At 33.7% G+C, this 26,762-nt stretch overlaps 2 protein-coding genes and 1 long non-coding RNA gene across 3 annotated transcripts; all 3 read left to right on the forward strand.

Moving 5' to 3' along the window:
• Window positions 1–1,780: 1,780 nt before the first annotated feature.
• On the forward strand, window positions 1,781–6,494 carry LOC123893106 (COP9 signalosome complex subunit 1-like). Its single transcript, XM_045943026.1, has 6 exons — window positions 1,781–2,316; window positions 2,865–3,185; window positions 4,359–4,475; window positions 4,568–4,653; window positions 5,526–5,760; window positions 5,885–6,494. Exons 1-6 carry the CDS (start codon window positions 1,921–1,923, stop codon window positions 6,062–6,064), a joined length of 1,335 nt encoding a protein of 444 aa, XP_045798982.1. The 5' UTR covers window positions 1,781–1,920; the 3' UTR covers window positions 6,065–6,494.
• Window positions 6,495–7,886: 1,392 nt separating this feature from the next.
• LOC123892589 (probable pectin methyltransferase QUA3) lies at window positions 7,887–12,780 on the forward strand. Its single transcript, XM_045942410.1, has 7 exons — window positions 7,887–8,624; window positions 9,989–10,192; window positions 10,318–10,528; window positions 10,618–10,879; window positions 11,035–11,409; window positions 12,065–12,160; window positions 12,297–12,780. The coding sequence occupies exons 1-7, from the start codon at window positions 8,211–8,213 to the stop codon at window positions 12,502–12,504; spliced, it is 1,770 nt and encodes a 589-aa protein (XP_045798366.1). The 5' UTR covers window positions 7,887–8,210; the 3' UTR covers window positions 12,505–12,780.
• Window positions 12,781–16,788: 4,008 nt separating this feature from the next.
• LOC123891285 lies at window positions 16,789–20,105 on the forward strand. The gene is made up of 2 exons (XR_006803051.1): window positions 16,789–16,976; window positions 19,837–20,105. It is a non-coding gene; the product is annotated as an uncharacterized LOC123891285 (long non-coding RNA).
• Window positions 20,106–26,762: the final 6,657 nt, after the last annotated feature.

Raw genomic sequence — 26,762 nt, forward strand, 5'->3', positions numbered from 1 at the left:
TGAATTTCTACGACATGAGTCTACTTGCATTATTTTTATTCTCAAAATACACATTAGTATATGATACATACTAATATGTTCTAGTATCCGATGTGGGACTCAAACATTTTATTTTCAATTCACACATAATGTGTTCTTTGTTCCAACAGAATGAGATCATACCATGTTCATGACAAATATATATTCATATCATTACAATACTTAAGAAATATAACGATAAGACTTAAGAAATAAACGTAAGAGACCAAATATGTAGTTAAGCACTAATAATGATATATTCATATCATATAAACGTAAGAAATGATTAGAATGAGGTACATAATCATTTCTTCTAATTAACACCAACAGGACAAACTACTAATATGTTCTTATGTGGATTATCTTACATAGTTGATTATTTCATTCTAATTAGCACCAATAAGGTCTTCTGTCCTATTGGTACATAAGATCTTCTGTCATATTGGTGCTTTATTAGGGTTTTTTTTTTATCTCTTATCAGAAGTCTTCGAAAGAGTAATAAAAAGAAAAACTTGTTCAATTATAGTAAGAAGATCAACCCTATCAAAAAAATTGTTCTCAAATAGGCAAAGGGCCCATTCGTGTGTTGGACTCGATCACCCGACCCACACAATAGCAACACAGGCCATATGATGGACACACCCTAATTGCATGTGATTACCGCTTCACATGGACACGTGGACCATTTGACATGGCCATCCTACCATCATACAACACTTGTCACAATCATAGGGGGGCAAAACATTATGGGGTCTTTACAAATTACAATCCTAGATATTTCCTTATATAAGGCTGCAAAAGGCTACATCAGGTATGCAAGATCAACTCTAAATACCTTCCACTTACGACAATTACTTGAAGTGAAATAAATAGTCACAAGAAAGAGAAGTTTGAATTGTGACCCTTTTAAAATTTAATCTTGCACTCCATAAAATGATCTCAAGTGTATACTTGGATAAATTAACAAGGTTATATATTCAACAAAAGTTCAAGAGCAAATGTCCATTCGTTCTCATAATATTCTTGTTAATAAGGAGATAAGATAAAATAAAATATGAGAACGTTCTCGTATAGTAAATGCAAACAAATAAAAGTGGGTTGTGTGTATGGTGTCTGCGTAAATTAAAGAGAGAAAGGGGGAGAATCAAACAATTATACTGGTTCACCCTTAATCTTACATCCAGTCCTCACGTCGTGCGAGTAATTTTGTTCACTACGATTCCATCCCAAATTACACTTCTTCTGAGTCTTATAATGATATGAATATATCATTATTTCTTAAGACAAAATTTTGTTTTAAAATAAGGAAAATCCTAAACATATTAATAAGTCAATTTTATCTTAAAACTTGTGCATTCAATATCTTAAAAGTGTAAAAAGTTATTTTATCAACATTAATTATATCTTTTATTTCTTTTTTTGGTATGCTTAACAAGTGTCTTGGGGGCATTGTTTAGAATGACCACAGTTTGATCCTCCGCAACTGCGATCGGGAGAGAGCTAGAACCACTTGATGCCAGAACTGACCTCCAAACAAGATTAAACCGATGGTAAAAACAAAAAAAAAATAAAAATAAAAATACGTCATTCTCATTTTTCAATTGTACTCTTAATTATTACTATAGGCATTATTCTCAAGTAAACCAACCAATAACTTATATAAATTATTTAGTAATTTTTTTGACATAGTAAAAATATTATAATTACATTTTTTTAATATCTGTGCAAAATATTTTTATAATATATATTATTTTTATAATTTAGTTGTTAGTTAGAGCAAAACCCGACGGAGTATTTTGTTAAGCCAAGCCAAGCATTGTGTTCATAAATCACAGCAAACAAACCCACTTCTCGCCACCGTAACACTCACTTCCTCCGTTAGGGTTTCTTCCCTCATCACGCATGGACACCGATGAAGATACCTCCGCTCTCAATGTCGACGAAATCTACGCCAATGGCGCCGACAACGACAACAGCACACACCGTCAGATCATAAGCGCTGACCAACTCGACATCGAGGCATACATTAACCTCTACTCCGGTCGCACTAGGATCTCCCGACTCCTCTTCATTGCCTCTAACTGCGGCGACAACTTGACGATGCAGTTGGAGGCGCTTCGTATGGCTTTCGACGAAATCAAGAAGGGAGAGGACACGATCCTCATGAGGGAAGTTGTTAAGAAGATTAATGGCCGTTTGGGATCCAATTATACCTTAGACGAGGCTTGGTGTGATGCCATTGTGAAAAAAGCAGACCTCAAGAAGGAGAAGCTCGATGCTGAGCTTACTTCCTATAGGGTATATATATATATTCTTCTATAATTGTCCATTTATCAATTTTAGGTTTTCTTGTTTTTTATCGTTTTAGGTTTAAATTCATTGTGCAATACATAACATGTGTTTTTGAATATTATTGATTTTTTTTTTTTTTTTTTTTTTGTGTTTATTAAAGTTTGTTGAGTTTACCAATCGTTAGTTGGTTCAGTAGTGATTGGCGCTAAACTTGGTAGGGAGGACCACAGTTCGATCCCCCACAACTGCGATCTCGGGCTGGAACTACTTGATGCCGGAACTGACCCCTCGAACCAGAATAAACCGGTGGTGAAAGCAAAAAAAAAAAAATAATAAAGTTTGTTGAGTTTGATTTGAATGTGATGTAGACATTGATATAGAGATATATTGAGGATTATCTAATGACATGGACTTGTGAGATTGTCTGCGAGAACTTAGAGAAAAAACTTATGACATGTTTATAAATCATTTTCAGCTTATAGACATATGCCATAGTTTTATAGATTATATGTAATGTTTTATTTGTCTTGACTTTATTTTATTGTTTTGTGCAGACGAACTTGATTAAAGAGAGTATAAGAATGGGGTACAGTGATTTTGGAGATTTTTACTATGCTCATGGTCAATTGGGGGATGCTTTTAAGAATTACGTTCGGACCCGAGATTATTGCACTACATCGAAGCACATTGTTTATATGTGTATGAGTGCGATTTTGGTTAGCATTGAGATGGGTCAGTTTCCCCATATTAGCAGCTATGTTAGCAAGGCAGAACAGTCGGTGGAATCCCTTGACACGATAGCAACTGCAAAGCTACGTTGTGCTGCGGGGTTGTCAAATCTGTTTGCCAAAAAGTACAAGCTTGCTGCTCGAAAGGTATGTTCTATGCTAATGCTATTTGTGTATTTCAATTGTGATTGCAGTTTTTTACGAGAGCTCATTATTTTAATCCATCTCATATATGGTGTAACAGCCTATTATGGCAGACTCATAGCAGGCAAATTTAAACAGACTTAAAACGTAATTCATTATAATAATTTAAACAAATTGAAGCAAATATCAAAAAATATGAAAACAGAATATGCATAAATAAATAGATCATATATTACCTTGATTTTTTTAGGGTTGGGTTTTAATCCCCCCCATCCTTTTCTGCCTTTTTTGAATAAATCCTGCATTTGCCATATGCTATGGCGCCGACATGGCCAGTATTCAATAACACTGGTTTAGATTAACTACAGAGATGAATTGCAGTCATGAGAAACCTCCTGAATGTTGCATTAATATTTAGAATAGTTTCGTATTAAATGGGGGCGATGAAAGACCGAGTTACTTGGTAAAAGTTTGGTCAGGGGTGCTTCAGGGTGAATTTGTTCTTGATTATGATTATGGCATGCCTTTTTTTTTTTAAAAAAAAAAAGATTTTGGCATGGCACTTTTCTTGATTTAAGCACGAGCTTGTTCTGAATTTAGTATGTCGATGATGTCAATTCTTCAAGAGATCTCATTTATTAAGTATTACTGCACTGGTTTTGTTCTTACTTCTGGTAGAATTATATTGTGCAATGGTAATTATTGTCTGGATGGAGGTGGCATATCATTCTCAGAGAGGATTTAATGAGTGACCAAGAGTCAGGGACCAGGTTGAAACTTTTTTATGTGTTCATTTTTGAGTTTTATCTCTGACATGTGAGTTGGTGTATGTAGAATTGGTGGTTCATGTCTTAATTCCCAATTTGGCCGAGAAAGCATATTTGTTATTTATTATGAGTTATGTCATTTTGATATTATTGAGCATGACTATAATACACCAAAAAGAAAGAATACTGACTTTCACATTGTTGAAAATCAGTAATCTGCATAATCTATCATTTTCATTTTATTTGTGGTTTGAATAAAGATGAACACTCGTATTAATTGTTGCATGTGATATACAATCCTCAATAGTAGTTTGAGGATTCACTATCGTTTATTGTTGACTAAATAATGATAAAATGTTCGCATTATTGTTTATAACTTGTTGGTGACCGTCTTCATTATCTAATTCAGTTTATTGAGACTAGCCCTGAACTAGGGAGTCACTACAATGAAGTGATTTCATCTCAAGATGTTGCAATGTATGGAGGACTTTGTGCACTTGCTACGTTTGATCGGGCAGAGTTAAAGGCATGTATTCCAGTTTTTTATTCTGCTTGTAAATGGCAATTGCGAGACATTGATTATGTTGCCTTTCTGATTTCATTTTCTTTTATTTGCAGAGCAAAGTTATAGACAATACCGTCTTCAGGAATTTCTTGGAGTTAGTGCCTGAAGTAAGGGAACTTATAAATGATTTTTACTCAAGGCAAGTTGTTGCACTTTTTTTGTTCTCTTTGGGGAGTGATCTCCTCTCATCACATTTCTGTTTTCTTGCCTAAATGAATTGAAAATAAATAGATTTATCAAGATTCAAGACCCCCCCCCCCCCCCCCCCCCCCTTTGGTGGAATTGGACTGCGTAGGAGTTTCCGATAATATATGATGACCTTAACTTTATTTCTTTGAAAATGAGCATCGATTTAAAATTATTGAATCGGAATGTGTACATGGAGACTGGTATTACTTGACATTGGTTATGTGATGCAATAAATTGACAGTGTTATTGGTGTTATGGATATCTTTATTTATAGCAAGTGCATCGTAGAACTGTAGATCAAAACTCCACATTGATGTCTGGGGTTGCTTATTTTTAATGATTGATTATTAATGTATCTTTATCAAGTTTTTTTTTTTGACGAATTATTTATCAATGTTGTATGTACGTGATTGTGGGAATCTCTTATTCTTGTCACTAAGAGGTGGTGGTGTTGGAGGTTATGGAGAATGCTGTTACTTGAACCTGGAGTGAAAATATTGAAGCTGGATATATCTCATTAATCATGGATTAATCATTACATGTAATAATTTGAAGAATGTAGTATGTATATTGCAGGAATATTTTTTGTTAGTTAGGTAAAGTGTTGAAGAGGTCACTGTCAATCTTAATCATCATCCATTTGATTTGTATTTTTATCAAAGAAGTATGTTATATGGTATTGTTTTGGTGAAAAGGGGTTGGGCTTCTTTTAAGATTTAGGAGTTTATTTCACTACTTATAAAGGCATATTATTCAAACTCTTTTTTAATCGTTTGTTTGCTCATATCTCCTCTAAATAATATATTTTCTTCCTTTTTGCAGCCGTTATGCATTGTGTCTGGAGTACTTAGGGAACCTAAAATCAAACTTGTTGCTTGACATACATTTGCATTCACATGTCGAGGCACTTTATGATCAAATCCGTCAGAAAGCCCTCATCCAGTACACACTCCCATTTGTGTCTGTTGATCTGAACATGATGGCTAATGCATTCAAGACAACTGTTGCGGGACTTCAGAAAGAACTCGAGACTTTGATTACTGATAATCAGATACAGGTTCCTTTGTTTCCTCACTTTTCTGTTTCCCAAACCAGTTTAATTTACAGCGAAATGGCTATTAGTCTCTAAAATTGTAGGCATCAGATAAGTATTGCTTATGCATCTAATCACGTTCTTGCAGGCACGGATTGATTCACACAGCAAGGTCTTGTATGCACGACATGCAGATCTAAGGAATGCCACCTTTCAAAGGGTTCTAGAAACTGGAAGGGCATTTGATCGAGATCTTCAGTCTATGTTCCTGAGATCCAGTATCATCAAGCACGAAAGCCTTCATAGGTCAAGAAGTAGGAAACTGTGATACTGAATTTATCATAACTAGACCAAGGTTTTTTGTTTTGATTCATAGGCATTGACATATATCGAGATTCTATACTGAAGTTAGAAGAATATTGCTTCACCTATTCCTTGATTGTCAAGGCGGCAAACGTACATTTGTGCAGAACATCAACAACATATTATGGCGTACTTCTAGCATTTGGTGTTAGTTTTCAGCAGGTGTTCAGAAAGTTTACAACATATTGTTGGATTTTTCTGGATCTCTATGTGAAAAATGTGCGGATCGGATTTCAGATTTTTTTTTAACCGAATCAAATTGCACAACTTTAGTACTTATTTATTTATTTATTTTATTATTAGTATGAGATACTATATTAGCATATTATTGATTGTTTTTAATTTTTTAATAATGCTTGTTTAATTTAAGATTTAAATGTAGTTTTGGTCCTCTATTTTCAATTTTTTGAAGTTTTGGCCCTCCTATTTTGGTCCTCCTACTTTTTGGTCTATTTCAATTTTTTTGCACTTTTGATCCCCCATTTCAATTTGGAGTCAATTTTAATGATGTGGTCAAATCAATGAACATGTAGATAAATGACATAGATAAATCAAAGTACACGTGTCATTATTATTTTATTTAATTTTTTAAAATATATTAAAATATATTTATATTCACTAAAATGTTATTTACCTCAATCAACATATTATATAATACATTAAATATTTTGTAATATATTTATTATTGAGATTGAATTAAATAATAGTGACTTTTTTTTTTATGGAAAATAATAATGACTTGTGTAATTGTTTAATCTACATATTATTTGTCACATCATAATTGACCTTGTTACATTATTAAAAATTGACTTCCAATTAGAGTGGAGACTTAAAGTAAAAAGAATTGAAATAAGGGGACCAAAACTTAAAAAAACTGTAAATAGGGGACCAAAACTGCATTTAAGCCTAAAATATAACATTTTTCTTTTATATCAAAGATGGATAAAATCAACAAAGCGAAGAGTATACGAGAGAGGGAGAGAAGGAGAAAAAATTAATTTGCATATAATGATTGTTCGGTCGGTTTCGGTTACGAAAAAATATAATTTTTGAGACCCACATTCGGCCGTATACAATCATTCATGTCCAATTTTTTGCAATTATTGACCCGAGACCCTATCCGCATCCAACTAGATGCTTTGATGACTTGTCGGTTACATCGATTTTAAGTTGGGTCGCGGATTCGTGCTCAGGCCTAACTACAAATCTCTATCAATAAAAGTAAAGGAAAATTACAAATTTGCTATCTTTTAAAGAGTCTAGTGGTGAGGGGTTTGGGTAGGTATGTAATAGGTCATGGGTTTGATTCCCACTCATTGTAAACAAAAAAAAAAAAAAAAAAAGAGTCTTGATATTGTTGTCAAAAAAAAAGAAAGGAGTCTTGATATTAATTTTTCAAGAACTATACAATAAAGCTGTTAAGGAATATTACTATTGAGCAATCCTAAAAGGATGTTTGAATATTACATTTGTTACAAAAAAATAAGAGTTAAATTCACACATTAACAAGATATAAACAAATTTCTTATCAACTAAACCAACTTACATTGCATCGCTCGAACCCATCTTATCTCATTTAAATAACATATAAAACATAATTTCTCTCATTTAAAAACATGTAAAACATAATTATCAATATAAAATAATAAAGAAAATCTTAACTAGTGCTTTAAGATACTATCATACTAGATACTAAATATTAATAATTTTTATTTATTTTTTGACAAGATATAATAAAAAAATTCCACTTTTTAAAAATATAAAAACGAGATCATGAGAAAATCAGATCCTGCATCTTCCTAATCCTCTCCATTCACACATTTTCACATCTCATTCTTCTTAAGTCCTGTCACATTCTCACATCCAAAAGAAAACCAGCAACAACACTTCTTAATAACAAAAGAATCACAAAAAAAGAGTCACACTCACCGACAAACACACACATTCATACGTACATACTGACACTAAAATCATAAACTCCACTGCACATTCTTATTTCCATCACAGAATTTCATAAACACCCTTTTCATTCCCACAATCAAAAAACCGATTTTGACATCAAAATCAAATACCCAAATGGCTTATTGATCAGATCCACTTTCTTCCTCAAAATGGGTCACCCCAATTTCCCACCATGGAAGCGCACAAACACCCGTCAATGGCGTCTCATTGACCTCATTTCCATTGCCTTCTTCTCCTTACTCTTTCTTTTCTTTGTCCTTTTTTACACCACCCTTGGTGGCCGGAGGGTAGTTGGTCCATCCACCGTTGATCCACAACAGCGCATTCGCCTTGTGGTGGAGATCGAGGAGGGGATGCCAAATGGCCGGACTATTGAGGCTTGTCCTGCGAGTGAGGTTGATCATATGCCTTGTGAGGATCCAAGGCGGAATAGTCAGCTGAGTAGGGAGATGAACTACTATAGGGAGAGACATTGTCCTCCCCTCGAGGAGACTGCCCTCTGTTTGATTCCTCCGCCTAATGGGTACCGGGTTCCGGTTCGGTGGCCAGAAAGCATGCATAAGGTGTGGTGTTTGTTCAATGTTTTGTTTATGATGTGCATAAAATTATAGAAAGTTTGAAAATGTTTGTTTGTTAGTTAGTTTTAACCGTTAATTATATTGTTAGTTACTATGTATGTAGCACCGACACTTCAATCATACCAATAAATGCGATTACATTCAATTACTTCGATTTTCTCTAATTATTATAGGTCTGAGTGTCGGTGTCAGTGTCGTATATGATGTCTGTGTGGGTGAAAGCTTCCTAACTTGGGTAATGTATAACTAGAAAGGACAAACCTTAGAAACTGTTTTGTTACTGTAACAACTTATATATCCCATATGCAGATTAAAAAATTTATTTGACATCAAATTTCCGAATGGTTATATTTATACTGTTGAATATATAATTCGATACTGCATCTGAGTTTTGTTTAAGTTGAAATTAGATTGTCTCAATTTTTTCGGAAGTTCTTGCGAGTTGTACTTAAATACAAATATTTATCAATTTATAGGGATTTTCTGTAAAGGAAGAACAAAGTTATTTTAATTGAGAAGCTACCGCAATGATGAAAAAATGGTGAAATTCAAATGGTAGACATGATGCATCACTGGAAATTGCGGTGGCTTTTGATATATCTATCAGAGTTCATCTAGTAAAGAAAACTCTGGTTGTTGTATTTTTAACTTAGGGCCCATTTGGATTAGCTTATTTATGAGCCTATGAAAAATAAGGTTTCACTTAAAATAAGTTTTTATATTAAATCATAAGGTGTCACTAACAAAAAATGTATCTTCATAAGATGTTTTTTTTATAAACTACCAATCCAAACGGACCCTTAGTGGTTTTCTTATGGCTGTGCTGCCTTGTTATGCTTATTTTGGAGGAAGTTATTATGGTGGGTGAAGGACTTAGGAGACTTTTTTGCGGATTTTTAGTTTAGAATAAACTACCAATCCAAAGGGACCTTTACTGCTTTTATTATGGCTGTGCTGCCTTGTTATGCTTATTTTGGAGGAAGTTATTGTGGCTGGTGAAGGGCTTAGGAGACTGTTTTTGCGGATTTTTAGTTTAGAATGGGATAGGAATGTGTATTTGGGATTGAAGTTATTGGTATCTAGTTTGCATTGTGATGAAATTGACATGAGATGAGGTGAGAATGTGATGAGACTAAATGAGAAGCCAAATTAGAGTTCAGTTTGGAGTGCACTGATATTGAGAAAGAGGTGATAGACATATGGAATGATAAGAGAGGATATTAATCCATTGGTCCATCTATTCTTGGAATGTTACTTATATTTGTCACTCATCTGTCCATCTGTCTAAAAACTTTAATAATATATTTGTTTTTTTTTTTTTTTTTTTTTTTTTTTTTTTTTTTTTGTAGATATGGCATAGCAACATGCCACACAACAAGATTGCTGACAGGAAAGGTCACCAGGGATGGATGAAACGAGAAGGTCAACACTTTTTATTTCCCGGTGGTGGTACAATGTTTCCAGATGGAGCAGAGCAATATATTGAAAAACTTGGTCAATACATTCCCATAAATGGAGGTGTTCTGAGGACTGCACTTGACATGGGATGTGGGGTAAGCGATGTTTTCAACTTGTCCGTTTAGACCTTACCGGAATTTATCCAGTGTCCGTGTCTATGTTTATGCTTCATAGGAAGTTATCACCGTTTAACATTCAAATGCATACCGTTTTTCTACAGGTTGCTAGTTTTGGAGGATATTTACTAGCTCAAAATATTTTAACCATGTCTTTTGCTCCAAGAGATTCACATAAATCACAGATACAATTTGCTCTGGAAAGAGGAATACCAGCTTTTGTTGCTATGCTTGGAACACGAAGACTCCCATTTCCTGCATTTGGATTTGACTTAGTTCATTGTTCTCGATGTTTGATCCCGTTTACAGCGTACAGTAAGTTCTGCATCACAACTCACCTATGGATATCTTCAAATATTCTATATATGCCTATCACTTCCTTATGCAGAAACTTTACCACGCAGATGCAACTTATTTCATTGAAGTGGATAGATTACTTCGTCCTGGTGGATATTTAGTAATCTCCGGTCCTCCTGTTCGGTGGGCTAAACAGGAAAAAGAATGGTCAGATCTCCAGGCTGTGGCAAAAGCCTTGTGTTATGAACAGATAACTGTAGACGGTAACACTGCAATCTGGAAGAAGCCAACCGCAGATTCGTGTATTCCTAACGGAAATGAATTTGGTCTCGAGTTATGTGATGATTCTGATGACCTAAGCCAGGCTTGGTAATTTCCAGCATACATTTGCTAGTTTGAGTAATTATTTGTTTTATTATAGTTGCGTCTCTTTGTGTCTTGTCCAGTGAATTCTAATTCTAACATTCTTAAAATATCTCTTATTGATTACTTTGAATTGCAAAACTAACTTGATCATTTTGCAGGTACTTCAAATTGAAGAAATGTGTAAGCAGCATGTCGTCTATCAAGGGAGATTATGCTGTTGGAACAATTCCCAAGTGGCCAGAGAGGCTAACTGCTGCACCTTCGAGGTCCACTCTCCTGAAAACCGGTGTTGATGAATATGAGGTTGACACTAAGCTGTGGGTAGGGAGGGTAGCGCACTATAAGAATTCACTAAACATAAAGTTGGGGACTCCATCGATACGCAACGTCATGGACATGAATGCATTATATGGGGGTTTTGCAGCCGCCTTAAAATCCGATCCTGTGTGGGTAATGAACGTAGTTCCAGCTCAAAAGCCACCAACTCTTGATGCGATCTTTGACAGAGGCCTTATTGGGGTCTATCATGATTGGTGAGTTTTTGCTTAAAGTTCGATGCATCTTCTCTTAAAGGGGTTATTTTCCATAATCACTAGAGTTGTGATCTTTTGGTCTATATCATAATAATTGGCAAAGCACACTTCCTTTTTTCTTCGCTGGCATGATTAAAAAATAAGATATGTTGTGGAAAATTGTGTAGTGCATGCAGTGATAATTGTCTTAGACCAGAAATTAAAATGGTATTTAAGCTACTTCATCTTGCTTATCAGTTGCTTCTACCTTTGTGCGCACCATTTTGACTTGTTTTCACTATAATAAGGGCTTAATTTCTATCATGTTTGGCCTGCCTTCTCCTTAAAAATATAGAGTAGAAAAAAAGTGAGGCCAAACGGTACCTAGATTATCTCAATCAGCTTCTGCTTTACACAGAATATGTTAAAAGTAAATAGTTTTTTTCTCCACTTTGAAATCACCGTTTCTCTAAGTAACTTAGTTTTAAGTTTTTTTAATTTTTAATTTTATTTAGGAGTCTTCTGTGGAAAAGGAGAGAGAATCTTGTAGGAATCATTACGAAATGAAAAGTGCTGAACATAGACTAATTTTTATTTATGTAGTGCATCTGAGCATGTATTTCAATTCGTAATGGATGTATTTTCTTGGATCTAAGCTGTATGGTTATGTTCCCAGGTGTGAACCTTTTTCAACGTACCCTCGAACTTATGATCTGATCCACGCGTCCAGCATTGAGTCCTTTATAAAGGATCCAGCTTCTGGTAAAAGCAGGTATTTTTCTTGTTTAAACTGCGAATCTGATTAACAACTGGTTTCCTAAGCTGTTAATCTATTAATTTCCTACAAGATTGTAATATTGTAGTATTGTTGATTTCTACACCTTGATTGCTTCACAACTTCACCGCAGATGTAATATTGTTGATTTGATGGTGGAAATTGATCGAATACTGCGGCCGGAGGGAACTGTTGTGGTAAGGGACACTCCTGAAGTAATCGACAAAGTAGCTCGCATTGCTCATGCAGTGAGATGGAAGGCAACCATTTATGATAAAGAACCCGACTCACACGGCAGAGAAAAAATTCTAGTTTTGACTAAGACCTTCTGGAAGCTCTAATTCTCATTCCACTGACAGCTGTGTAATTTAGGTAAAATTCCTTTCAAAGAGATTCAGTTTTCTAACTTGTTCATATAAAGAAGACATTGAGGTTATGATTGGTAAAAATGGGAAAACTTGTGCAATTTATGTTGAAAGCACAAATCAGTGTTCATTATATTTTCTCTTAGCTTCATGGATGAATTGTAATTCAATTTTTTTTTTCAACATTACTTATTCATTGACAAAAAGAGTTAGCCATGATTCTAATTCAGTTATATTTCAGTTTGTTCTTTCTATTGTTTTTTCTTTTGGGTACATGATCCAAATTTTCATTCCTCTAACCATTTCTAGAGAAATTTTAGTAAATTATTTAATATTGGGTGAATTTTATGTATCACTAATGATGGAGCTCACATGATTTAGTTGTTTCCACATGAATTTTATGTGTTCACATTATACAAATGGTCATAGGTTCAATTTCTGACTCTTGTGTATGGAGAAAATCTAGTTAGGGGGCGGGAGCTAGAACTTACTTTGTGCCCAAAAGATGTTAGGACTTAAGCACATGGGAAGAGTCCAATCCAAAATACCAGTCCAATAGGTGGGACTTGGGAGAGCCTCATGGCTTAAATACCACATTGAGCACTTTGATATACTCGATGTGTGACTCCTAACATTGTGATTATTAAAAAGGAATCGCTTATCATGTTTTCCGGCCACATTTACGTCTCTATCTGCCACTCACCAGAATGCACACTTTGATTGTGTCACTAGGAACATAACTATACCTTTTAAAATACATATACCAAATGTATGATTCCTCTGCAAATTGATGTGAAAATTCTTATCTTATCGTATAGTGAATGACCCGAAGGTACATATGCGTGGCAAAAAAAAAAAATTGATGCAATTTTTTAAGTCAATACATGTGAGGTCTTTGAAAGTGCCACTTGTTGATTCAGTTCCTGATTCAAACAAAAACACAAATTAATCATTTTAGAGTCATTTTTGTCCCCAACTCTACTCTTTCAAAATTGCTGACATGGCAAGTGTGAAGGTTAACTCAGTTGTTTATGTGTATTTACTATTTAGGGTTTAAATTGAAAGAAAGGTTATTCAAAAACTCCCATATTCATTCTTAAAAACCCTAATTCATTCTTCTACCTTCTCATTTCCCTGCCATTAACAGAAGCTTTGATTCGATCTACATGATGGATTGAAAATAGTTTAGTGTATAATTTATCAATCAGATGGCAGATGCGCATTGCTTAGGTTCAATTCGACCTCAACAAGATTGTCACGCCATGAACTTGAGCAAAGAGCACATCCAGATTTGGCTTTTTGAGAGAAAATCATACACATTTGTGCACTATTTAAGAGAACGTATGAAAACAGTCATGTGCATAAACTATTTTCATAACATTAATTTTGTAAAAAAACAAAGGTTTATATTTAATTAAGCTCTACGGTAGCTTATAGAAACAACTTATAGATTATACAAAAACAATATAACTTTATTTTATTGTGTTATAAAAATGAACTTGTTCATAAGTGCTTATACTATAAGAGGTGGCGATTTGAGAGGTGGCAGATTAATGGGAGGTATAGTAGTATACTTAAAAGGATTAAGTAGAGTTATGGAACCGTTATCGTGAACATATGAAAGCCAACCAAATGAAGTGCCACAAATGTGTTGAAATTTGATGGATGGAAATTGAATGGAGTAACGTTTTTGACTTAGAATGCTATACAAGGATATCCTATTGGATTTAGAGGGTTCCTTTTCGACAATCATGAGCATGGGTGGTATATTTATTAATCCTAAATTGGTGGTTTTGATGGTTAAGCTTTGCAATTGATAGCCAATTCTCGCAGACTACACCAAACCTAACATGATCGATGTGTTCTACCAACTTGTCAAGAACCAAACTAAGAGGAAAATCTTCTAAGTTAGCCCAGTCTACCACCATCCTTCTCATTGCTAAGATACTTGCTTATCACTCTCCACCACTCACAAAGAGCTAGATTTGATCACCTGCATCCGTGTAGTATAGACACAAAGAAACTATTTACAATTCCATCTTACTCTATCAATCAATCGAATGTTTTACTATTTTGTTTTATTTTATTTTTGAAAACTCGTATTGGCAGAACAAGACTGATTCTGATCAATCAGGAGAATCAATCCCACCCACCATCCACCACTGGGAGCACTGTATGGATTGACCCAACACAGAAACTGACACCTTGAAGATTCCAACATACTCCGAGGTCTCAACACGTCCAGGCCAACCTTGGTGTGGCAAGTACGAGCAAGGTTTTAAATTGCAGTCCGCATCCGCAATTACGGCCGTAGTATTGCTGATGCGGTAGCCTCCGCAGCCACATTGCAACGCAATTGCGGTGTGATTTTAATTCACGTGTACAGCCGCATCAGACGATTTCGGCTATGTTTGTTCAAGTTTTCTCACCAAAAAAATAATATTTATGAACTTCAAATCCTAATTTGTGTCAAATCTTACTTTTAACAATCTCTCAACCATGTATTTTAAGCACATTCAAATTAGTGTTTGTGGAATAAACTATGACTCTGCGATATAATGATGGTTAAATAATGTAGTGACATAGTAGTGTCATTTTATATAGTTTGTGAAATTTCAAAATGATTTCACGCTGCATTGGCAATGACGGCAACCGTTGCCGCATTCACGACCGCAATTTAAAACCTTTAGTATGAGTATTGTTGTTTATGCAAATAACTTTAGAAACTATATATATCAACCGCAAAAGAAAGGCAAACCTGGAGTGGAACTGGTGTCTGATACCAAGGCAAAGACAATTTCGCACATGCAGTGGCTTAGGGAATTTTGCGACAGTGTAGTGAAGGTTAGGGATTCTAAGTTTGCGTGTCAGTGAAACGATGAATTTGCATGAGAAGTGCAACTTTGAATTAAGGGTTCGATGCACTTTTATCCCCTATTTTAAATAAATCGGAATTTTATTCCTTATTTTAAAATTCGGAATTTTACCCCCCAGTTTTATAATTATTTGGATTTTGCTCCCTATAGACATTGCATGTAATATGCGGAGATTGAAATTCGAACCTGATACATCCATTTATTCACTTTAAAAGTGAATTTTTAATCGCAAGCTACTTGAATAAGGACAAAATTAATTTTTTTGATGAAAGGACAAAATTAATTTTAAAAAGGACTAAAATGTTTAAAATATCAAAATAGAGAAAGAAAAAAAAAAATCCAATGATACTATCACATTTTCGTTGAACAAAAATAGTGAATTTGCAATGCAACGAAAACCAAAATATGTTAGTTCACGAATGTGCACAGAAAGAACTACTCCGTCTAGTTTAATATAAGAGAAAATTTATTTTTTAATACATTAAGTAACTATTATATTGAAAATTTATTAACTAAAAATAAGCTATAAGTTAGCTGATAGCTGAAAAGCTAGCTTATAGCTGATGGCTGATAGTTTATAGCCGAAAAGCTAGTAGAATAAAAGTAAAATGTTTGGCAAATTTAGCCGTTCTAAGTACAAAATGACATAAAAGTACATGGTTAGTGGGTAGTTATTATATTTAAAAGAAATATTAAATAAAAATAATAAGGATAAAAATGGGAAAAATGTAAAAAGCTATAAGTTAGCTGATAGCTGAAAAGCTAGCTTATAGCTGCTGGCTGATAGTTTATAGCCGAAAAGCTAGTAGAATAAAAGTAAAATGTTTGGCAAATTTAGCCGTTCTAAGTACAAAATGACATAAAAGTACATGGTTAGTGGGTAGTTATTATATTTAAAAGAAATATTAAATAAAAATAATAAGGATAAAAATGGGAAAAATGTAAAAAGCTATAAACTCATACGCTACTTGAAATAACATATAAAAAAAACGCTATAAGCTAGCTAGAGAAGCTCGTTACCGAACACTTCATATTTTTATCAAACAAACTTGTAAGCTAGTTCAATAAGCTATAAACTAGCTTATTGGACTTAACAAACGGTGACTAAGAGAAAAAAATACTCTCATTTGTAAAAAAAAATAAATAAAAAAAGGATAATGTTAACTTGTGCCCTTAAGGGCACATATTAAGGAGATAAATGTGGAAAAAATTTATTAAACTTGTGGTGTATTCAATTCTCTATAAACATTAAATGTTTTAAAAAAACTGCCATACACTTTTATTAAGTTGTGGGTCAAATAATAGACTAGGCCCAATAAATTTTATTGAAAAATAGTAACCCTAATCCCATTGACAGTATTTTCTCTTTCTTTTCATCATGTTATGTTCCGCCGCTCCTTGTCTCTCATTTCACCTTTGATTTTCTTGTATTGTGTGAACAGAGCAACAGAAGAAGATGAAAGACGTATCTTCAACGACACCGTTTCTTCTCCTATGTTATACTGCAACCAGATGTCTTGTTGAGAATGATCAAACAAAAACAACATTCAATTTTCTCTGCATATCAAAAAGGTACCTTTTTTACATTCTTCATAATTCAAAAACGAAATAACAAAACATGCTATGTCCCAAAACTCTGTTTCACATTCTTATTGGTACTAATATGGTGAAAGACAGTTTTTTTTTTTTTAGTTTGCTACAGTATTTTGCATTTTTTTCATTGCAACATAGTGGTTCGGATACCCATCTTTTCATTGATATCTTGTTTGGATACCCATCTTTTCATTCTTGATTATTCAAGATTCAAGAACATCTAATCTTCTACTTGAAAAGAAAAAACCAAGTTGGAACTAAAGGCATTTTTAGTTATAATTTTCTACTCATAAATATGGGGAGGAATAATTTAATCTTTGATGACCCAAATGCGATCTTGCAAAATGTGCTAGCTTGGCTGAAAGTTTTTGTATGATGTAAATTCGAATCAAAGTGGATAAATCTTTGTTCGACCCTTACATCCATTATTGGAATTTTGAAATGGTATTTTAAGTTATTGGTGACCCTTACTCGATATATATAAATTATGAGATGGTTAACATTTTATTAGATGACCCTCAAGTACAATTGTTGGTTGTATATATGTTGCCTTGATGACCTTTGCGCTATATGTTGCTTAGATGACCCTTAAGTCCAGTTTTTTAGTGGACTATATAAATTCTTAGATGGTTTATAAGTTGCCTTAATGACCCTTGCCTCAATATGTGGATAAATGTTGCCTTGATTAAGTCCAATTTCTATTGGCTGTATAAATTAGGCGATGGATATATGTTGCTTCGATGACCCTTAAGTCCATTTTTTATTGGACTAAATAAATTCTTAGATGGTTATATGTTGCCTTGATGGATGACCCTTGCCTCAATATGTGGATAAATGTTGCCTCGATTATGTCCTATTGGCTATTTAGCTATATAAATTATGTGATGGATATATGTTGCTTCGATTACCCTTAAGTCCATTTTTTATTGGACTATATAAATTCTCAGATGGTTTATAAGTTGCCTTGATGACCCTTGCCCTCAATATGTGGATAAATGTTGCCTCAATTAAGTCCAATTTCTATTGGCAATATAAATTATGTGATGGATATATGTTGCTTCGATGACCCTTAAGTCCATTTTTTATTGGACTAAATAAATTCTTAGATGGTTATATGTTGCCTTGATGGATGACCCTTGCCTCAATATGTGGATAAATGTTACCTCGAATAAGTCCACTTTCTATTGGCTATATAAATTATGCGATGGACTTGATGAAATGCCTTGATCAATGCAATTCTTGGGATGACATGCCTTGATGAAATGCAATTCATAATGCAAAATTAAGACATATTGAAATAAAGTAAAAAAGAGCTTGCAAATATTATGGAGAAAGATGCTGAAGTTAAATTTCTGGCACTAGATCAATGCAAAAAGCTGAAAGTTAAGTCACTATGCGTCCTCTTGGTTTATCAATATGGTTCTATGGAGTGACACTACAGGGTTCTACTCTGCTGATGATACGTCATTTTTATATGCCAGAATAATAGATCATACAATTTGACTGAATTAGTTTGATTTATATGGTATAATCACAGGGATAATTCTTGCTAAACTTTGCAGCTAGTCATTTTTATAGTGTAGCCTCAATGACCCTCAAGTATAATATCTATTCAAAATGTAACTCTTGGAACACGTGCCTTTGATGAAATGCAATTCATAATGCAAACTTGAGAGATGTTTCATCTTACTCATTCATCTGCAATTGAATTCTTTATTCATAATATGATTGATCATGTAAAATTTAGATGATATAATTTGAGCTTTATGATCTAAATGAAAAATGTAATAGCAACATGTGTTAATTAAGATGATGAAAAGTAGAAATCACAAGCAACTTTGCTTCTAAGGTTTGTGGTGGGATTGGATTAATAAGAACTATAAGCATGTTAACTTAGCCTTCATGATAAAAAGTAATTGTCAGCTCCAATCATTCTAGTCTTTGGGCAACAATTTTTTGTTAAATGTAAAGATTTCTCTGAATAAAACGGATTGTAGTCTCTGAAAAGACATCTGTTAATGCTTGGTATAAATTTTATAACAATGTATGTGGAGATTAATGCCATTGTCTTAAATTCTACTTTTATAGTGATTTTAGTCTTTCTTTAATTTCTTTAATGCCAGTTTTTCCTTATTTATCATATGATCGAAAGGGAGGGGTGGTAAAGACATGATTAAGTTGTCTATACATGAAGTAAAAAAGAAAAAAGAGCTCGCAAATATTATGGAGATGCAAAAAGCTCAAAGTTCAATTACATGTAGGTTTATCAATTTGGTAATTTTGAGTGACAGTACAAGGTGTTGTTTGACATATTTTTTGGTTTTGCATCTGGAATTCTAATGTTGGTAACTTGGTGTCACATTTTTTGGTTTGGCTTCATCATTTTAGAAGTATCATTTTCTGATATGCTAGTTTCACTGTCACATACTCTTGTGCAGCGTTGCCTAAGTGTCTGACCTTGAGTTTTAGTTCTCTTCTCGATTTTATTCGTTGACTCTATTCTGAAGTAGCATCAAACTTGTATCGGTGTTCTTAGTTTTTCATTGGGTGGAAATAAAAAACTTGTGCTCACTCTATTTTCAAGGTGGATTTAGCTTTTCACATTATATACATGCCTAGCTGTTATATCTTATTTTTATGAATTTTTGCATACCAATTGGATATGGAAGGTCCAAAATTTCCCTGAAAAAAGTGTAATTCCCTGAAATGAGAGAATACCGTACTGTTGTGTTCTCGATGGCAATGTGCAACCAATACAACATGCTTACTGCATTTTTTTTTATCCAGATACATTTTAAAGGCAATATTAAGACCTATTCTACACCATCTCTATTTGCAGTGTTTTTGTTCACAGCATTGGAGTTCAAGCTGGACACTACTATGCTTGTATATAAGTGCAACACTTTCAAATCAGTGGTATGTACTAGTTTGAGGAATATTTCGAATCATTCAGTATTTTTGTGTGTTATTCTATTCATCATAATATATATTCATTGTGCACTTTTCTATTTGTCACATAAAGTGACATAATATTGGCCACTATGGTTGTAGAACAGTAGATATGTTTGATGGGAAAATATGAGTAAATCACCATGAAAATTCATTCCATCAAATTTGTATAGATTCATGGAAAGTTCATTTGATCATAATTGTACGCGTGGCTATACATGGAAGATATTGTTTTTGTTCTTTGATGACCCCAAATGCAAAGTGTGCCAGCTTTCTGAAAGCTTTTCGTATAAACACTGCAGATGGTTAAGTCTCACCTCGATAATCCTTAAGTCTAATTGTTAATTATTAAGTGAATTTCGATATGGTATCTTTGAGTTACTGATGACCACGAAACTAGATTCTATTGCAATGTGGATTTTGTTCATAATGCATTATTGGGATGGATGGTATGTTTGAGTCATTGAATGTGCACAAAATCGTTATGCATTCATTTGTAATTGTAGTGTTGTTTGCGTAATGGCATCGGCTTATTTGCTGTCTGTAGTTTTTCTCTTTATTGGATTTAAAATATCATACGATTTTGCATTTTCCTTGTGTGTGGAAAATCGGAAAGTACATGAAATCAATTTACTACTGCACTGCTAAGGAAAACGTAGTTCTATCTATGCCCCTTTCCTTTTGTTCAAATTATGTCTTAGTGACTGATTATCATGGCAAAAGTGCAGAGAGAGAGCAGAACATGATAATGATATGGTGAAAGCGAAGAGATATGATTTCTATAAGGTAAAAATAGTAACCTTTTTCAGGACAAGCCATGAAATCATTTCATCTATATACAGAAGTGGGTTCAATTTGGGTATATAGAACTACAACTATTTGTAGATGAATTTGGGTCCAATGGTTTCCTCGCTTTGTTTTCTGTCTCATGCGTTTTTTGCATCTGTTGGCCTTGCTGACACTAAATTGAAGCTTGAAGCTAGCAGCCACAAATTTTGTACAATTTGTTTAGTCGATGACCATAGAACTTGTTTAGTCGATGACCAAAACTGAAAAAGGGGTGTTAGTTATGAGCTTAATCAATTTGTTTAGAATTGATGATCAAATCTTAACATTAACTGAGTTTACAAACCCTCTTAAAATTGGAAAAAGGGTGTTATTTTATGAAAGCTTTGTTCACACCACAATTTGGTATTTATCGTGTATATTCAAACCGAAATGGTTAATTGTCACCTCGATGACCCTTAAGACTAGTTTTTGTTCATTATGTGAATTTTGAGATGGTATCTTTGAGTCATTAATGACCATAGAACTAGATGCTATTGCAATGTGAATTCTTCTTCATAATGCAATCTGCAATGCATGGTTGGTTAAATGCAACAACAATGACCCTTAATCTCAATTTTTATTGGCTATATAAATTCCGAAACGGTTAAATGCTGCCGTGACACCATTGTAATATGTGAATACTTTATCAAAATATGTAACTGAGATGATTAAATGACAAGTCCCGATGACCCCTTATGTCGAATTTGATATTCATTATGTGAATTCACACATAATTAATATTCAAAGATACCCCTTTGAAATGGTATCTTTGAGCCAATGTTGACCCTAGAATTAGATACTATTGCTATGTGAATTCTTTGTTCATAATGCATTTTATTGGGATGGATGGTATGTTTGAGTCGTTGAATGAAGGGGCTTGTGTAATGGTTTCGACTTATTTGGTAATCCTTAATTTTTCTCTTTTTTGGTTTTACAGTATTATATAATTTTGGATTTTCCTTTTCCTTTGGTTTGTGAAAACTGTTTCATGAAGTCAATTTACTACTGTTAAGGAAGAAGTAATTCTGTGGCCCTTTCCTTTAACTCCAATTGTGTTTTAGTGACTGATTTTTCTGTTCTACGTAACTGCTTAAGACTATAATGAATTATTATTGCATCCTTGCACTGTGATTATGAAAGTTACAAAATGCAAAATTTAGTTTGATCTATGCTATAACGACAGGGATTGTTCCTTTTAAATTTTGTAGCCTTTCATTTTTATATGTCGAAATACTGATGGGCTTGCTAGTTTTGGCTCTATTCTTCTATACTTTTTCTGTTCTGGCTAAAGATAGTCAAAATTGAGTATATGTTTGAGACTTTGAGTATATTTATCTGAAGTATGAAATCTTCATTCAATATATTTTCAATTTTTCAGCATGGGGCATTTTATTCGACGATTTGAGATGGTATCTGAGCCTTGATTATCCTGTATTTCGTGGTGTCGCCTGTACTCTTACGCAGCGTGGCCTGACCTTGAGTTTTAGTTCTCTTCCCGCTTTTATTTGACGATTCTTTATTCTTATGTAGTATCAATCCTGTTGCAGTCTTAGGATCATTGGCTGATTTTTCTCGTAAATTAGTATCAATCTTGTTGCAGTCTTAGGGCTCATTGACCATTTTTTTGTCGTAAATTTTGTATGTTAAACACTAGCAGCAGATCACTTGACCAACTCTTTCATAGGGCTCATTGATTCAAGGTGATTTTAGCTTTTCACCTTTAATTCCTATATCAGAATTAAGTGCACTCTTGAGCTATAAGGAGCATCATGCCTATCTCTCTTATTCTATGTTTATGAATTTTTGCATACCAATTGGATATGGAAGGTCCAAAAATTACCTGAAAAATAGTGAATTTCATCCCTTCATGAGAGAATACCTTACTACTGTGTTCTTGATGATAATGTGCAGCCATTATCAATGTAGGTCTTTCCATGGTTGATGTTATTTTCCTTCAAGAAAATTATATTTTGTACTTCATTGCATAGAATGCGAGTAATTATATTTTTCTTTCAAGAATATTTTTCTTGTAGTATGAGTTTGATATTCTTGTAAGGGATTTATACTATTGATTTATCCGAATTTTTTTAATTAGTTAGCTTGTTATAGTGTAGTTTCCACTCTACAAGAATTTACTAATCTGTATTGAATCTCACACAATCAACAATTGCTCAACCCTAATTTCGTAGACATGAATGGAGAAGAAAGAGAAAGAGAGCATTGTGCTCTGTAATTTTATTTCTGAAAAGTGATAATGAGTCAAAATTAGATATAAAGACGAGTTACAACTCTATTTATGCCTAGGTAGCAATCTAACAAACTTAGAAATTACAAGTAAACCCTCTTAAGCTATGCACACGTGTAATACTCCCCCTCAAGTGGGAAGGTAGATATCAAGCATTCCCCACTTGGATGTAAGGAGCTCATACAGAGGCTTAGATAATGCTTTGGTGAGAGGATCAGCTAGTTGTTGAGAGGACTTAACATGAACAAGCTTCAAGAACTGTGATTGAACATGTTGTCGAATGAAATGACAATCAATGTCCACATGCTTGGATCTTTCATGACTCAGAGGATTAGAGGCGAGTTGAATGGCAGATTGACTGTCACAAAACACCATTACAGACTGCAAATTGACTTCAAAAGTCCTTAGGAGCTGCTTGATCCACAAAAGTTCTGAAGTAAGAGATGCCAAGGCACGGTATTCGGCTTCAGCTGAAGAACGAGCAACAGTGGGCTGTTTTTTTTTTTATTTCCAAGAGATCAAAGTATCACCCAAAAAGACGCAAAATCCTGTTGTTGATTTTCTGGTAACCTTGCAACTACCCCAATCAGCATCAGCAAAAGCAGCAAGTCTGAGGGAGGACCAGGTAGGGAAAAAAAGTCCCTTGCCGGGAGTGACTTTGAGGTACTGAAGAACATGATGAACTGCAGTTAAATGAGGGGTTCGAGGACGTTGCATGAACTGGCTCAGCTTATTAACTGCATATGTGATGTCTGGTCTGGAAATGGTTAAGTACATAAGCCTTACAAGTAAACCCTCTTAAACTATGCACACGTGTAATAATCTGTGTTTTTCCAATGAACTTGATAATGGAAAATGAAAGTAGATATGCCTGTTACACTAGAAAATTTAGTTTGATCCATGGCACGTAAATTCCTCGTGCTTTTGGAGCTGCATATTCTTATAATTTAACAGCCTAACATTTTTATATGTTGGGGTAATAGATGGGATGTGCTGCTATTTTGGTTCTGTTCTTTTATAATTGGTCAAGTTTATATTTTTTGTTGCACGGTTCGACCGTGAATACATTTTCTCATGTGTAGCTACTAGGTTTGGATTTGACCGTGTATGGTTTGTGTTATTGCTAATGAATACTTGAATCTTGATCGGAATGTCGGATGGAAACTTAATTCAACATGCTTACTGCATTTAATTTATGCAGATATATTTTTGAATCTTTGCTGATGAAATAGCTATTATCTTTGGACCTATTAAGACCTATTCTACACATAGTGTGGCTATGATTATGTACCATTTTAGTTAATCTGCACTGTGTTGCTTTTCATTTCTAAATTCATTTTAGCTGGAGTGGATAAACAAAGTGGAGGAGGAATTAGGTTTACTTTACATACATTTAGTTTTCATCTACAATTTCATAACCAAATTTTGTATTTTTGATTTTGAACTGTCATTATCAATAACTATATATTAGCTAGTTTGGGTATTGATTTTTAGAATCAATATGTTCATATATTTAATTGTATCAGGAAGCACCAACTACAATTCTATTTGCAGTGTTTTTGTTCACATCATTGAAGTTCATGCTGGACACACTAGGCATATACTTAAATGCAGCACTTTTCAAATTAATGGTATGTACTAGTTTGAGGAATATTCTGAATCTTACAGTATTTTTGTGTGTTATTCTATTCATCATAGTGTATATTTATTGTGCACTTTTGTATTTGTCATGAATCTCCATTTCTTTCTTTGGAGCGGTTTCTTTTCGTGTCCCCCCGTCCCAGCATTGCGCTTCGCTTTCGATTCTTTGGAAGAATCAACTGACTTCTCCCTTCTTCATTGATCTGGGGAAAAGGAACCGTCTACCAATTGGTAAGCTAGACATTAGGTAAGTGGCTTGATGATGATAACTAAGCTGACATGTCGGAGTTTGGCCCGCCCTATCCTGCCTGACGGGTAGGGAACTTATGAAGAAGATTGACCAGTGTTATTCATGTAATCTGACCTTACAATAGCTTTCTTAAAGCTTTTGGCTTATTGATCTCCAACTATATTTGTATTCATATCTGATCTATTTCTTAAAGCTTTATAGGTCTATTTTTTTATTATCTTAATATTTTGGCACTTATTTATATTTATATTTTTTTATCATGTTAAAAATTCAAAAAATTGTAAAAGAAATGGTCATAATATTTTAAATATGCCTGCAAAATATCATTCAAAAAATTAAAATAATTAATTTAGTACTCCCTCCGTACTAAATTATAAGTCGCTTTGAGAAAAAAAATTGTACCAAATTATAAGTCGTTTTACAATACCAATGAAACATTTAATGTTATTTTTTCGTCAAGTGGCCTAGTGGCTAGAAAATCCACCTTAAAGGCGAATAAATGGAGTGTCCTGGTTCGAACCCGAGCTCCTGCACATATAGTGCGATTTTCCTACCAAAGTTCACGGGGACTTAACGTTATTTTTTCTATTAATACCCTTAAATAGTATTTATTACCCTCTCTTCTTTCAATTCTTCAATTTATTTTTTTCATACCATAAATGAAGGACAATTTTATAAGCCAACACATAATTTCTCTTTTCCATAGTACAACGTTAATTATATTTCTTAATATATGTAAAAGTAGCAAAACGGCTTGTATTGTAATACGGATGAAGTAAATGTGATATGTTTTTGTCATCTTTATTGTATTTTTAATTTATTTTTAAAAAATTTAAACGAGATTTCATTTTAAAATTGATGAAGTAGGACTTATTTAATTTAAAAATATGTACTTAAATTTCTGTGAAGATTTCGTTGTTGTCATATTACGAGTGATTTATGCTATTTAGTCAAATTATTGAGTCCCAATAACAGTAGGGAACAGATTCCAAGGATAGAATAGAACCTCCATGCATGTCATTTTGTAAGTTTTCATTTTTCTTTGATATTCTCAAAAAAGTCGTTCAAAAGGATACTCCCTCCGGCCTCATAGATAAGGAAAAGTACTATTCCGTCCCAAAATATAAGCAAAAGGAGGTCAACAAAAGTGAATGTATCTAGACTAAATTTTAAACCAAATACATCAACTTTCATTGACCAATTTTTACTTATATTTTAGGACGGAGGGAGTAGTTTTTTCAGGTTCATTGGAAAATGAATGTATTTAGTCTAAAATATATATCAAATACATTATTTTTTTGAATGAATCTATAAAAGTTGTTTTTGCTTATATATATATATATGAGACCGGAGTAAGTATAAACTTTATAACAAAAATACAAGAAAGGTGACCTCAAAGAAGATAAAAGAAGAAAAAAGAGAAAGTGTGACCACAATGTAAATAGAGTCAACCTAGCTACCCTTTTTGGATGCATGTACTTGTAGTTTTTTTGTAAGGCTTTCAAGAGTTCACATGTTTAAGTTAACATCTACCTATACCTTTTTTCCTCTCCTTTTCACCTTAATTAGGCACAGCATTATCTAATCAAACTTGGTGGATCCATTGTGTTGCATCTCTCATAATAGTGTTGAATTAATCTACAAAGTCAAGGTGTTCAACATTTTAATGAATTCTACAAAGTCATAGTAAATGAGAGAATCGGTCATAGCATTCAGTCGAATAATTTAGACATACACTTTTTCAGTTGAGCTAGAATTTATGGACACCACAACTAATTTATATAAGTATTTTCTATAATTTTTTATGGAAAATGCTAAACAGTGCCCGGGGCACTGTTTAAGGAACCAAATA

This window comes from Trifolium pratense, linkage group LG6 (assembly GCF_020283565.1).
Source record: "Trifolium pratense cultivar HEN17-A07 linkage group LG6, ARS_RC_1.1, whole genome shotgun sequence".
In the NCBI taxonomy this organism is placed as follows: Eukaryota; Viridiplantae; Streptophyta; class Magnoliopsida; order Fabales; family Fabaceae; genus Trifolium; species Trifolium pratense.

What these genes read in the sequence shown, in the direction of transcription:
- LOC123893106 (XM_045943026.1), top strand. Translation starts at nt 1,921, where the DNA reads ATGGACACCGATGAAGATACCTCCGCTCTCAATGTCGACGAAATCTAC. An exon ending in ACAAGCTTGCTGCTCGAAAG is followed by an intron (nt 3,186 to 4,358) that starts GTATGTTCTATG and finishes TATCTAATTCAG; the next exon opens with TTTATTGAGACTAGCCCTGA. An exon ending in TTACTGATAATCAGATACAG is followed by an intron (nt 5,761 to 5,884) that starts GTTCCTTTGTTT and finishes ACGTTCTTGCAG; the next exon opens with GCACGGATTGATTCACACAG.
- LOC123892589 (XM_045942410.1), top strand. Translation starts at nt 8,211, where the DNA reads ATGGGTCACCCCAATTTCCCACCATGGAAGCGCACAAACACCCGTCAA. An exon ending in GATGACCTAAGCCAGGCTTG is followed by an intron (nt 10,880 to 11,034) that starts GTAATTTCCAGC and finishes ATCATTTTGCAG; the next exon opens with GTACTTCAAATTGAAGAAAT. An exon ending in CCAGCTTCTGGTAAAAGCAG is followed by an intron (nt 12,161 to 12,296) that starts GTATTTTTCTTG and finishes ACTTCACCGCAG; the next exon opens with ATGTAATATTGTTGATTTGA.